We start from the raw sequence: 13,843 nt of genomic DNA, 5'->3' as shown, positions 1-13,843 counted from the left end.
AGTGCTTCTCAACCTTCTCCTGGAGGCACACCTAGCCAGTCGGTTTTTCAGGATCTCCACAGTGAATATCCATGAGAGAGATCTGCATTCAGTGCTTCCACTGCATGCAGATCTATCTCATGAATATTCATTGTGGCTATCCTGAAAGCCTGACTGGCTGGGGTGCCTCCAGGATCAGGTTCTAGACCAGTGCTTCTCAACCTTCTCCTGGAGGCACACCTAGCCAGTCGGTTTTTTCAGGATCTCCACAGTGAATATCCATGAGAGAGATCTGCATTCAGTGCTTCCACTGCATGCAGATCTATCTCATGAATATTCATTGTGGCTATCCTGAAAGCCTGGCTGGCTGGGGTGCCTCCAGGATCAGGTTCTAGAGCAGTGCTTCTCAACCTTCTCCTGGAGGCACACCTAGCCAGTCGGTTTTTCAGGATCTCCGCAATGAATATGCTTGCGATAGACTTGCACATAATGGAAATCCATTTTGTGCAAATCTATCTCACGAAATTCATTGCAGAAATTCTGAAAACCCGACCGGTTAGTTATGCCTCCAGGAGAGGTTTGAGAAGCACTGGTCTAGGGGTTTCCTTCACTCCCATTTTTTGAGGCAACGAAGAAGGTGTGCCTAATTAATATGGTTCTCCAAGAAGAAGCAGAATTGCCTCACAAATGGATGATGTCAATGTGTTCAATTCTGGTCGCCGCATCTCAAGAAAGATATAGTAGAACTAGAAAAGGTGCAGCGAAGGGCGACTAAAATGATAGCCGGGATGGGATGACTTCCCTATGAAGAAAGACTAAGGAGGCTAGGGCTTTTCAGCTTGGAGAAGAGTCGGCTGAGGGGAGACATGATAGAGGTATATAAAATAATGAGTGGAGTGGAACAGGTGGATGTGAAGCGTCTGTTCACACTTTCCAAAAATACTAGGAGTAGGGGGCATGCGATGAAACTACAGTGTAGTAAATTTAAAACAAATCGGAGAAAGTTTTTCTTCACCCAACGCGTAATTAAACTCTGGAATTCGTTGCTGGAGAACGTGGTGAAGGCGGTTAGCTTGGCAGAGTTTAAAAAGGGGTTGGACGGTTTCCTAAAGGACAAGTCCATAGACCGCTACTAAATGGACTTGGGGAAATTTCACAATTTTGGGAATAACATGTATAAAATGTTTGTACGTTTAGGTAGCTTGCCAGGTGCCCTTGACCTGGATTGGCCGCTGGCGGGGACAGGATGCTGGGCTCGATGGACCTTTGGTCTTTTCCCAGTATGGCATTACTTATGTACTTATGACAGAGTACGGACAGGAATAAAATCGTCTACAGCATGAGATACCTTCTGGAAGCTTTTGGATAGCTCACCACACATATGCAGTACTTGTCATTGAGGGGGCCTTTTCAGCCTTCACTTTTCCACAGTGCTAGATAGTTACGCTTCTCATTGTATATCTCGCCACTTGTTTCACTTTATCTAGGTCACATGTGAAGCCTTCATCCCTTTTATTATCCTCAGTTAAGATTTTTGACCGCTTCTTTTTCCACTTTTCTGAATTCACATCTTGTCACCCTTTTATGACGCTTGCCATTCCAGCTGGACCTTCTGGTTTTGAGAGTTATTTGATTTTTCTGCAGCTATACCTTTTGGCAACACCTTCCAGATTAAAGCTCTCAGCATGCATTATGAAATGCATGAAGTGGTGAGACCAGGGGCGTAGCCACGGGTGGGCCTGGGCCCACCCAGTTTGGGCTCAGGCCCACCCAGCAACGGAGCACCCAGTGGGCCTTCTTTCCCCTCCCTCCGTCGGGCAGCGCCAGCCTAACTGTACAACAAAGCTGCACGGTACCGGGTCCGTCAGCATGCTGCCGCTAGCTCCTACCTTGTCATCTTTTGGCAGAGGTGTTAGTTCTGCTGCTAAATCTGCGGCGGATCCACGCTGTGCCAGGGCTGTCTCTCTGTATGCTGCTGCGACTGCTTCCTTTGCGCTAGCCCCGCCTCTTCAGAAAGAGTATCGGAGGTGAGGTGGGGCTAGCGCAGAGGAAGCAGTCGCAGCAGCGTACAGAGAGACAGCCCTGGCACCGCGTAGATCCGCCACAGATTTAGCAGCAGAACTAACACCTCTGCCAAAAGATGACAAGGTAGGAGCTAGCGGCAGCATGCTGACGGACCCGGTACCGTGCAGCTTTGTTGTACAGTTAGGCTGGCGCTGCCCGACGGAGGAAGGGGAAAGAAGGCCCATTGGGTGCCGGTAGGTGGTGCCGGAGAAACCTGCAGCGGTGGCTTGGGGGGGGGGTTGGGGCAGTGGGTAGCCAGACAGCCAATTTTGGGGAGAGGGGGGAGAGAGAAAATTTTGTGCCCACCCACTTTGTGCTCAGGCCCACCTAAAATTGGCTGTGTGGCTACGCCACTGGGTGAGACCATATTTGGAGTTGATGCCTGAGGCTTGTGGTGCCTTAGGCCTGATAATAACAAACCTTCTCGGTGCCCTCTGTATTTGCAGATTACTGAGAGAAGTGAAGAATAAAGGGGAAAGATCTCCAGTGCTTCTAAGTCTAACCCAGTGTCATCGGCATTGGAGACATCAATCCAGAGGGATCCAGGAGTTGCACCAGTAGCGTACCTTCAGCCTCTCTCAGCACTGAGCGCCAATCATTGTCTTTTTGATTTAGTTCATTAATCAACCTCAGAGAATACTAATGCTGAGTACTGTGTTCAATTCTGGTCACCGCATCTCAAGAAAGATATAGTGGAATTGGAAAAGGTGCAGCGAAGGGCGACTAAAATGATAGCCGGGATGGGATGACTTCCCTATGAAGAAAGACTAAGGAGGCTAGGGCTTTTCAGCTTGGAGAAGAGACGGCTAAGGGGAGACATGATAGAGGTATATAAAATAATGAGTGGAGTGGGCAGGTGGATGTGAAGCGTCTGTTCACGCTTTCCAAAAATACTAGGACTAGGGGGCATGCGATGAAACTACAGTGTAGTAAATTTTAAACCAATCGGAGAAACATTTTCTTCACCCAACACGTAATTAAACTCTGGAATTCGTTGCCGGAGAACGTGGTGAAGGCGGTTAGCTTGGCAGAGTTTAAAAAGGGGTTGGACAGTTTCCTAAAGGACAAGTCCATAGACCGCTACTAAATGGACTTGGGAAAATTTCACAATTTTGGGAATAACATGTATAGAATGTTTGTACGTTTGGGAAGCTTGCCAGGTGCCCTTGGCCTGGATTGGCCGCTGTCGTGGACAGTATGCTGGGCTCGATGGACCATTGGTCTTTTCCCAGTGTGGCATTACTTATGTACTTATGACATTGGCCCTTGTTGGAGCATGGCGTCAAGGTTTCTGAAGTACTGGCTGCTGCCACTCCTTCTAAGCACCCTTGGACAAAGGATCATTCATCTTCCTCAACGTTAGAAGGGTGAACAGCCTCCAAGAACTGGGGCCAGAAATTGACTTCTATAGATATTTGCAGAGCTGTGATATGGACTTCAGTTCATACATTCCCATCTATCTATTGTTTCGCAAGAGATTCATAATGCAACAGTAGGTTTGAACAGTCTATTCTCCAGAATCTGCTTGAGATTTAGAGCCAATTTTCTTGGATTTCCAGGATATCTCCACTAAAAAATAAAATAACCAAAAAAGAACAACGGCAACACTTAAAAAGGCTTATTGCCAACAAAAACAGTATATGGTATCTGTCTGTTGGCAGTGCCGTTCACTTTTTCTCTTTTTTCGTTGAAGGCAACCTATAGCTGGGGAGTTTGACTTGTGAGGACTTGCAATCTTGCATGTGCTCAGAGAAAGTTACTTACCTGTAGTCTGTGTTCTCCACCCACCCACTTCTTGAAGTTCTCTAAATAAAATGTTTAAGAACCAAGGAGGCCCCACAGAATGACATCAAGTGTTGCATATGTGTTGTGAGCTATCAAAAGGTTTCTAGACAGTCTTAAAATGTACAAAGCTTTTCCGCCAAAACAAGTCCAAATATTGCTATGCACGGTTCTTTAGTATTTCCCACACAAATCAAACACATAAACGGCGAGTGACCGTACTCACTCGCAAATGCGCAGTAGAGACTTCCCTCTCTGCCCCGCCTCCGCTTCAATACGTGATGATGGGGGCGGGACAGAGACGGAAGTCTCTACTGGCATGCTGCAGACGTCGGAACCGCTCCCCCTCCCCCGGAGTCGTCGCCGCCCCTCCATCTGGCCCGAGCACTGTGAACTTACATCAGCACGCAGCAGCAGGCACATCAGCAAAGCTGCCGTCGGGCTTCCTTCTCTGCCTTTGTCCCGCCCTCGCCGACGTTACGTCACACGAGGGCGGGACACAGGCAGAGAAGGAAGCCCGCCCCGACGGCAGCTTTGCTGATGTGCCTGCTGCTGCGTGCTGATGTAAGTTTACAGTGCTGCTTGGGCCGGGCGGGGGGTGGGGGGGGTTCGGAACCCCCCCCCCCCCATTCCAAAAGTAGCCCGTTTTCACGGGCTCAACAGCTAGTAATAACATATATAAAGTGGAAAAAATGTCAATGCTGGAAAAATGTTTTATATATAATAAAGCCTGTGAGAATTATATGTTGAAACCCTTATGTATTTTAGGGGGTTGGCCTTAAAATCGACAATATACTTTGTACCACAAAGGAAAATCTTCTCGAACATACCTCAACCTTCACCTTCCCAACTGCAAAGGTCTTAAATACAAAACCTATTACGCATCCAACTTCTCCGTTGCGGGCAGTCAACTCTGGAACGCAATACCAAGACACATCCGAACAACCAATGAACACCTACCCTTCCGAAAGCTGCTGAAAACTTACCTCTTCAAACAAGCCTATCCAAATCACCCAACATAACTCACGAACCAACGCATACCACTAACACTACCCTTTACCGTAATCCCTTCCCCCCACATCTCTTCCTCTTGCCCCACTCTATACAATTGTGTTATCTTTGCAATATTTTATACCATACGTTGCAAGCCATCATCTCTGTGATAACTTTGTACTGTACATTGTAAGCCGCACCGAACCTGCTACTGAGCGGGAAAGAGCGGGGTGTAAATGCTACAAATAAATAAATAAACTACATTTCTCGTATTTAATCACAGTGCAAATATTGTCACTATCACTTTTTTTTGAAAGTAAGTAAGGTTGAAAAAAATAAACACAGTCCGAAGTCAATCCTAACACAGACACTTATCTGCAAGAACAACATCATTCAAGAGGGTTTACATGGCCCATTCTTCGGATAAGTATCTGTGTTTACGATTGACTTTCGAGTGTTGTCGTGTTGTTGTTTTTTTTTTAACCTTGCGTGCTTTTGAAAAAAGGGGAAGTGACACATTTGGGCATTGCAGCTCTCCTTTCTGATTTTGAGCCCCTCCGCCTAAAATTTCTAAGGCTTTCATCTGTATAATTATTACAGGCTTTATTGTTATTAAAAAAAAAAATAAATTCCAGCATTGAATACACTTTTTGTACTTTATTTATAGGAAGGTAGTGTTTCTCACAAATATCCTATATAATAATACTCACCTCCAACGTTCTAACTTGCCTGGGACCGTGGATCCCTCGGAGGTGGTCTGCTAGGCAGCTTAGAACACACTGACGTCAGTAACATCACTGACAGCTGATTCCAAGGCAAGGGGAGGAGTACTCCTCCCCCTGCCTGGGAATCAGCTGTCAGTGCGCCGCTTCCTGCAACACAGAACCCCCCCCCCCCCGGCGCATCACCAAAGCACCCCCCCCCCCACCCGAAGAACATCAACACCCCGGCCCCCCCACACACACACGTCCCACCCCCTTCAAGGCCCCCTGACGCCGAGTTCGACTCCCTCCGATTTCAACACCCCCCCCTCTGCGTAAGTGACCCCTGGACCCCCTGCCGCGACCCTCTCGATCCCCCCCTTCCGCTGAAAACCCTCCCCCGCCGTCGTTGCGTTCCTGTGCTGACAACAACCAAACTTCTCTTCTCGGCTGCGCCGGGGCGTTGCTTGATGAATGATCATCTGTTCAAGTTTCTGTGCGTGCGTCTGACATCAGACGCACACACAGAAACTTCAACAGATGATCATTCAACAAGCATCGCCGGCACAGACAAGAAGAGAACTTTGGCTGTCTTCAGCACAGGTACGCGACGCCGGCGGGGGAGGGTTTTCTGCGGGAAGTGGGAGTCGAGAGGGTCGCGGCACGGGGGTCCAGGGGTCAGTAACGCGGGGGGGGGGTGAAATCGGGGGGGAGGGGGGAGTCTGGAACTCGGTGGAAGGGGCATGAGGGGGCCTTGAACTGGGACAGAGGGAGGGAGGGGGGTCTGGAACTCAGACGGAAGGGAGGGAGAGGTCTGGGGAGGGGGGTCTGGAACTTGAAGCGGAGGGAGGGGGGTCTGGAACTCGGGAGAGAGGGAGGGGGGTCTGGCACTCGGAAGGGAGGGAGGGAGGGGGGATTACCTTGCTAGCCCCCGTTTCATTGCCTACCGAAATGGGCCTTTTATACTAGTATTAAATATTACAGTGCAATAAAGATAACAGTACAGGACTCCACTATCTTGAGGTAAGAACAAACAGTTCTAGAACAATACTTAAATAACAAAATCCCGCCCCCCCAACCCCAAAGTACAGGAGCCTGTGGTTTCTTCAGGCTCCTGTAGCCCACCCATTCACTCTTCCTCTTCATAGCCCATAACCCCCCACCCCCACCCACCCCCTTATGGCCATTAACAAGGTAAGTTGGCTCCATTCCTTCCCCTTTGCTCATCCGTCAATTTTTATGTGCAAAGGTGCACATGTAAACATGCAAATGCCATTACTGTAAACATGTATGTGCAAAGTGGGCGTTTAAACGTGAGCACCTGGAAGTTTCAAGAAAGATGCAAACAAGAACAACCCACGGCCTTTCTTTTTTTCATTTTTCCAGCATAGTGAACGCTTTGGACCTGAAGGAGCATCTTGACAAACCAGCCAAAAAATTATCTGCGGGAATAACTAGAAAAGTGAGTTTTCCCTTCACCTTATGCGGCCAAGCAAATACTTTTCCTTCAGAATTTATACACTAATATAGGGTTCCTTGTTGATTAATTTATAAGTAAGGAATTTGTTGACTTAATTCTCTAATAACAAAGAGAGACATCTACATAACGTATTTTTCAAACTGTTTTTGATATTGAACTATACTGTATTAGTTTGAATATCCCTGGTTTAATACAGAGTTACACTAATATAGGGGCAATTTGTAAAACTTGTGCCTTGCACATTGGGTGTAAAGTTTGGCACCAAGATGAAATCCCTACTCGGTGTTGCAGCTTCACCCAACCCCTGGACCGGCAATTTAAAAGGGCAGAAGCCTCTCCCGGCCATTTAAATCATTTTAAATATCGCACCCATTGTTCCCGGCCTCCTCTCTGATGTCAACGTTAACCCTAAAATCAAATACGGTGAGTCTGGTTTCTCCTCCGTGTAGGTAAGTTTTGCACTGAGCATGCTGGGGAACCCAACAGTTGTATTTCTAGATGAGCCGTCAACTGGACTGGACCCTAAAGGCCAACAGCAAGTGTGGTAAGAAATGACTTTCACTTAATAGTAATCGGGGCTCAGGTATGTCTATCACTCTACTCGGCAGATATGTAACAAAGCCACATTGAGCCTGCAAATAGGTGGGGAAAATGGGGGATACAAATGCAACAAATAAATAAATTGTAAAACTCATTAAGCGAACCTTATAGAACTGGTCTTCTTTGTTGCACCTACATTTAGGTGCCACTTCATAGAATTGTCCCCATTGTTTTTTTGTTTTTTTGGGGGGGGGGGAGGAATCGCTATGGCAACAAATGTTATTTTCTTAGAAGAAATTACTGTACAACACGTTCCCTTCTAACTGTGAAAATGTTGCCTTTTTTCCGTTCACTGGGTCGGGGATTCAGCAGAGGCAACAATCAGCGGCCCTAGGGATGGGGGAAAGAAGTCCTGCTCGTACCTTTTTCTTCTGTTTAGTGCTTCTGTGTTTGGGAAAAGATGGTGCTTGAAAGGGTAACAACAGGAAGCCTGCTGCTTTTCCTCCAGTGATTTCTCGGTTACAGGAGAGCAATCCGGGCTGCGTTTAAGAACAAGGAGCGAGGAGCCATTCTCACCACCCATTACATGGAGGAGGCTGAGGCGGTGTGTGACCGAGTGGCCATTATGGTCTCTGGAAAGCTCCGGTAAGCTGCGGCACATGATTGTCACATGTCCATCCAGGGCCGCCGAGAGACTGGGCCGGGCCCAGGGCAAGGCCGCCCCCGCCGCCACCCCCCCTCGAGGTCGCCGCTCCCCCCTCCGTCCGCCACTGGGCCGAGCCCCCTGCATTGAAATCACAGCGCCTCTCACCTCCGTGTGAAAGCACTGCAGGCAGCAGGGCAGCAGATTGCCTCCCTTCAGCCCTCCTTGTGTCCCGCCCTCGTGGAAGTTACGTCAGACGAGGGCGGGACACAGGGAGGGAAGAAGGCCCGAAGGGAGGCGATCTGCTGCCCTGCTGCCTGCAGCGCTTTCGCAAGGAGGTGAGAGGCGCTGTGATTTCAATGCAGGGGGCCCGGCCCGGTGGCAGACGGTCGACGACGGAGGGCGGGTGGGACTGCGGCGCCAGGCCCCCCTTGGAGGCCTGGGCCCAGGGAATTTTGTCCCCCCTGCCCCCTCCCTCTCGCTGGCCCTGTGTCCATCCTCTTTCGATGAACAGCAGATCATTAGGAAGAAATGATCACCACACGAGTAGAATAAGAATTAACGTCTGAAATAGTCCATGGCAGCTTCATAAACATGATAAATCTAAAGCAGAAGGTCCCAGTGATTCCACTCAGCAAAGATTTGGTTGACGAGTTTGATATTGTTAATTTACATTATGTAGCACTGATGCTCTGTGAAACTCGTCTATGCAGGTAAGACTGGTGTAGTTGGAGCAGTTTGAACTTTAGAAGCCCTCTGCTGACCACAGCTACAAAATGTAATAGACACGTGGCATTTTATATATTGTGGGGCTTGAAGGGACACAGTAGGTTACTCTGATGTGAAGTAATTTCTTTGTTTTTAACTTTGACGACTATTTCTGACATCATTTATTTACACTTGAGATGTCCAACAGAAATTCAAGTGGTAGATAGAGGCAGAGGCGGAGGAGGCAATGTCAACTTCCCACTGAAATTCCTTGAAGTCAGAGAACTTTTTGAAGAAAGAAAGTGGTTAAGTGGAATTTTGAGGACCCTCTATCACTACTCAGAGATGATTAGCAACGTTGAGATTCAAAGAAAATAACTTCTGTTTTTATCTCATTGAGGCTTTTTCTTCTTCATTCTAACTGCTGGGTGTTAACTTTCAGGTGCATCGGGTCCATTCAGCATCTGAAAAAAAAATTTGGTAAAGGTTATTTGCTGGAAATAAAAGTAAAGGAATCCCAGAAAGTGGATCCCATCCATCAAGAAATTCTGCGGATCTTCCCAGGTGCTGCCCGACAGGAAAGGTACAAAATTACAAAAGCTCATTTAATAACATGACCCCAAATCCTCAAGGAGACCCAAGGGCTTGGCCAGGAGCAGCTACCCCTTCTTCTACCTCTACAGCCCCCTCAAAAGGACTGGCCCCTCTGAAAGAACCTGGTTTTCATCTTGCTTATTCTTTTGGGGCAATAACTCTTAGCCTTTCTAAGACAACCTGTAGCCGAAGGGAAACAGCTGGATGTCTTCCTACTAAAATCATGCAAGTTGGAAGAAAATAGTACATCGAGGCCATTTTAGTTTGAAAAGTTGTAGTTTGTGCATCTCTATGAACATTTGAATGTGGAAGTCTAAGAAACCCATTTTTATAATAATTTATTCTTACAAAGAATGTCAAGCCTCCACTTTGCCAAGTGACTGCTCGCTGGTTCACTTCAGTTCATATTCATAGCCCTTACAAAAGAAAGAGTGACCTATTGGTTCAGTCACAGAAACATGAATCAAGAAGTCTTGACATTCAAGATTGAGTCTCTCCACAGTTGCCAACTATGTGGCTCTGGCAAGCCATATCTCCTCAGTGCCTCCAAGTCTGAGCTTAGGCTTCCAATGACAAAATTTGGGGGGGGGGGGGGAGTTGAAAATTTGGAATAAGCCTGCACATTTTAACTTCAAGAATTCTTTGATTGTGCTTTGTTGTAACAGTGGACCAAACTGTAAGAAAAAATATTTTTTTCCCTCAGGTTCTCCCTGTTGCTGGTCTATAAGATACCAGTAGAAGATGTGACTTCCTTGGCCATGGCATTTCGAATGTTACAGGATGGTAAGACAAAGATGCGTAGCAGAATTGGGGTTCACATTCCCTCACTGTACTGTAGGCATGTACTGGTAGTACTCATTCGGGGTATTAATCATTTCAGCATAACAGATTATATACTGCCTAGTACTTGCAGTCATTCTCATGCAAGCATTATTCTGTAACTATATTTCTAAATTACTAAACCTGTCTCAGTAAATAGTGCATGCTAACACGGTGTAGCAACTTTGGGTCAGTGGAGTAGTGGTGAGCCCTTGTGCCGTTGCCAGGAGTTGGTGACTGGCAGCCGATGTAACCCCCGGTCTTCACCTGGCCAACCGCCGTTCCCCAATAGTTGAGCACTCAAGTTCAGGCAGCCCAAGTCCTGTAGGCGGGACGGGTCCTGAAGGGGATCTGTAGGTGGGACGGTCAGAAGGCAGCGTTAGAAGCAGGCAGGCCACAAGAGTCAGCCGACGAGCAGCAGGGGAAGACAGATACCAGATGAGGGTCAGGTCAGGCAGCAGGCAGAAGAAGTCAGATACCAGGCAAGGGTCAGGTCAGGTAGCAGGCAGAAGAAGTGTCCCTCAGGGAGCGAACCAACATGCAGGAGACCAAGGCATCCGGGGCCATTGCTGAAGTGCTGAGTGAACCACAGAGCCTGTAGAAAAAGGGGAGGCGGAACATCTGATGTCTGCCGAGATGATGTCCTCTGCGTCAAGTGTGGTGACTCCTTAGTTTCTTCTCTGATTATAGTCAGTATTTGCCTGGTACTCCTGGTAGCTGAGGAGTCTGGAAGGCATTTCACTTTGCTGGGCCCCTTGAACTGTGTTCCAAAGTGATAATGGAATCCCCTAGCAGCAACAGTTTTCTGGTATGAGATTCTTTATTAGAGCTTTGAGGGTGTCTTTTCTCTTAGAACGCCTTCTTTGCTTTTTGTTCCACCTCAGTTCTATTTTCTGGAGCATCACAGGGCTGTAATGGAGCAAAAGAATTCTGTAGGGGCAACAATTGTGAGGGTGGATGCTTTTGTGTCACATGTCGTAGTCTACCTGAGCCTACAGTGAGCCATTTATTCTTAGTTGGTTTTATTCTTTGAGGCAGTGGTGAGTAGAGAGGTGTGGTAGCCGTGTTAGTCCACTTAAAGGTTATCAATAGAAATCAAACAAAATAAAACATGGAAAAGAAAATAAGTTGATACCTTTTTTTATTGGACATAACTTAATACATTTCTTGATTAGCTTTCGAAGGTTGCCCTTCTTCCTCAGATCGGAAATAAGCAAATGTGCTAGCTGACAGTGTATATAAGTGAAAACATTCAAGCATTACTATGACAGTAAAATAGATACCATTGGAGATTCTACATGGAATGTTGCTATTCCACTAGCAACATTCCATGTAGAAGGCTGCGCAGGCTTCTGTTTCTGTGAGTCTGACGTCCTGCACGTACGTGCAGGACGTCAGACTCACAGAAGCAGAAGCCTGCGCTGCTACATTGGTGATCTACAAGGGCCGACTTCTACATGGAATGTTGCTAGTGGAATAGCAACATTCCATGTAGAATCTATAGAAATCAAATAAAATAAAACATGGAAAAGAAAATAAGATGATACCTTTTTTATTGGACATAACTTAATACATTTCTTGATTAGCTTTCGAAGGTTGCCCTTCTTCCTCAGACCGGAAATAAGAAAATGTGTTAGCAGATAGTATATATAAGAGAAACATCAAAGCATTACTTTGACTGTCTGACAGAGTGGGAGGGTGGAGGTATGCATGGGGACATCAAAGCATTTCATTGATAGTCTAACAGGATGGGTTTGGGTAGTTGAGAGGTGATAAACAGAGAAATTCAACTTTATGGTTTGTAATGGGCTAGAAAACCCAGATCCTTGTTAAGTCCTGTCTGTTGGGTGTCAAAATATTCAATTATTCTGACTTCAAAGGTCTTACGTTCCTGTATTGTTTTAAAGTTACCTTTCAGGATTCTTACTGTGAAATCACTGGTGCAGTGGTGAGAAATCGGTATGATTCTGTGCAGTGATATTAGCTGTTTTAATTGCATCCAATTCCTGCTTTAGTTTGCTGAGCTCCTGTTTTTCACTAGCAAGCTGAAGACAGATAAGACAAGGCTTAAGTTTCCAGATGGTGTGCTTTGGAACTAAAGCACCACAATTATTACACAGAATAAAAGTCATTTTGATTGGTTGGAACGGGTATGAACAGTTATACTAGGATTGGGTCAACAGTCTGAATGATTGCCTATCTATGACTGAGGAGTAATGTTAATGATTTTTGGGTGTCTATATATGAGTAGAACACCCTGGGGAGGGTGGGTGGGAGTATAAGTCCCAATGAGTCGGCCAATTCCTCTAGCAAAAAAAAATTTCTCTAGGAGGGGCCAGAAGTGACACAGTTTGATAAGAAACATGTTTGATGGACTCCTCCTGATGCAGACAATGAAATAAGGGGGGGGTCCCTTGTCGAGGAATGATGACTGATCTGTGTTACAGTGAGCTGGGAATACTCTAAATGTTTATTTAAATGGACACTGTCCACAACACAGAAGAAACCAGTCTTCGCAGAAAAACAACAATTGCCAAAAACAGCGAAGATCTTCTCTGTTTTTGGCAATTGTTGTTCTTCTGCGAAGACTGGTTTCTTCTGTGTTGTGGACAGTGTTGATTGAAGAACGACCATGTCCTTTGATCCATGGGCTAATGTGTTGAGTTTTAATGAGGAAAGGTTACAGAGACTTTTACAAGAAGAAAATTTTTTAGACAATGGTGATACATCAAATTTACAGAGTTTGGAGGAGAAATGGATGGAAACTATTCACCTCGACAAGAATATAATACAGAATGATTTACATCATCTCACCATCCTACAATACCTCCGTATTCAACACATTCCCAGGGGATTACGGATTGTGTCATCTTCGCTGTTTTTGGCAATTATTTAAACGGACAAACGTCATGATTGATTTGGGACTTGGGTTTTGATACGTTAAGTCTATTTTTCAATTTTTCATTGTTCTCTGTATTTAGTTACATATTTTTCAGTGATTAGATGATATTAACTGAATGGAATATTGCTTGAGCTATATTTTCATAATCGTAGGATTGCTCTGCTTTTGGCTACAATACGTTTCTCTCCCTATTGGGAGTTGTTTTCTAGTGCGGCTTTTTTCGGAGCATCTTAGGAAACCCATGATAAAAAGCTTGAGTATCGGAAGACCATCTTGATAGGCTTCCCTGGCAGTTGAGGTTTCGTTTGTTAATTTGTATCAATAAGCTTGCAAATCCTCTGTCGTTACTATCTTGAGCAAAAATAGATTGTGCTGGTTACAGTTTGATAAGACTATCAAATTCAGTTTGATACAACAAATTTAGCTAGAAACTGACTTTTCTCCTTTAAATCTAGGTATAGCCAATAATTATAGCAGATTAATCATTGTAAATGCCAATTAAACCAGTTGTAAGACTAAAGCTGCTTTTTTTTATCTAGGACTGGCAATGGAAAATAAACCTGGCAGACATGTCCACAATACAGCAGGCCACAGTTAGGGGCCCTTTTACTACGTCACGTAGGCGCCTACGCATACCC

General features: G+C 45.9%; 1 protein-coding gene across 2 annotated transcripts in view; it reads left to right on the top strand.

The window, feature by feature from the left end:
* LOC115458921 (ATP-binding cassette sub-family A member 9-like) overlaps positions 1-13,843 on the top strand; it is a 193,450-nt gene that overhangs the window by 171,583 nt on the left and 8,024 nt on the right. For both annotated transcript variants that reach the window (XM_030188774.1, XM_030188775.1), the window contains exons 33-37: positions 6,906-6,981; positions 7,449-7,543; positions 8,065-8,184; positions 9,333-9,473; positions 10,188-10,267. In XM_030188774.1, coding sequence (XP_030044634.1) covers positions 6,906-6,981; positions 7,449-7,543; positions 8,065-8,184; positions 9,333-9,473; positions 10,188-10,267 — 512 coding nt within the window. The remainder of the gene's footprint in view (positions 1-6,905; positions 6,982-7,448; positions 7,544-8,064; positions 8,185-9,332; positions 9,474-10,187; positions 10,268-13,843) is intronic.

Source organism: Microcaecilia unicolor, unplaced genomic scaffold (assembly GCF_901765095.1).
Source record: "Microcaecilia unicolor unplaced genomic scaffold, aMicUni1.1, whole genome shotgun sequence".
In the NCBI taxonomy this organism is placed as follows: Eukaryota; Metazoa; Chordata; class Amphibia; order Gymnophiona; family Siphonopidae; genus Microcaecilia; species Microcaecilia unicolor.
Note: the sequence above shows the minus strand (reverse complement) of the source record. Positions and strands in the feature narration are given on the sequence as shown.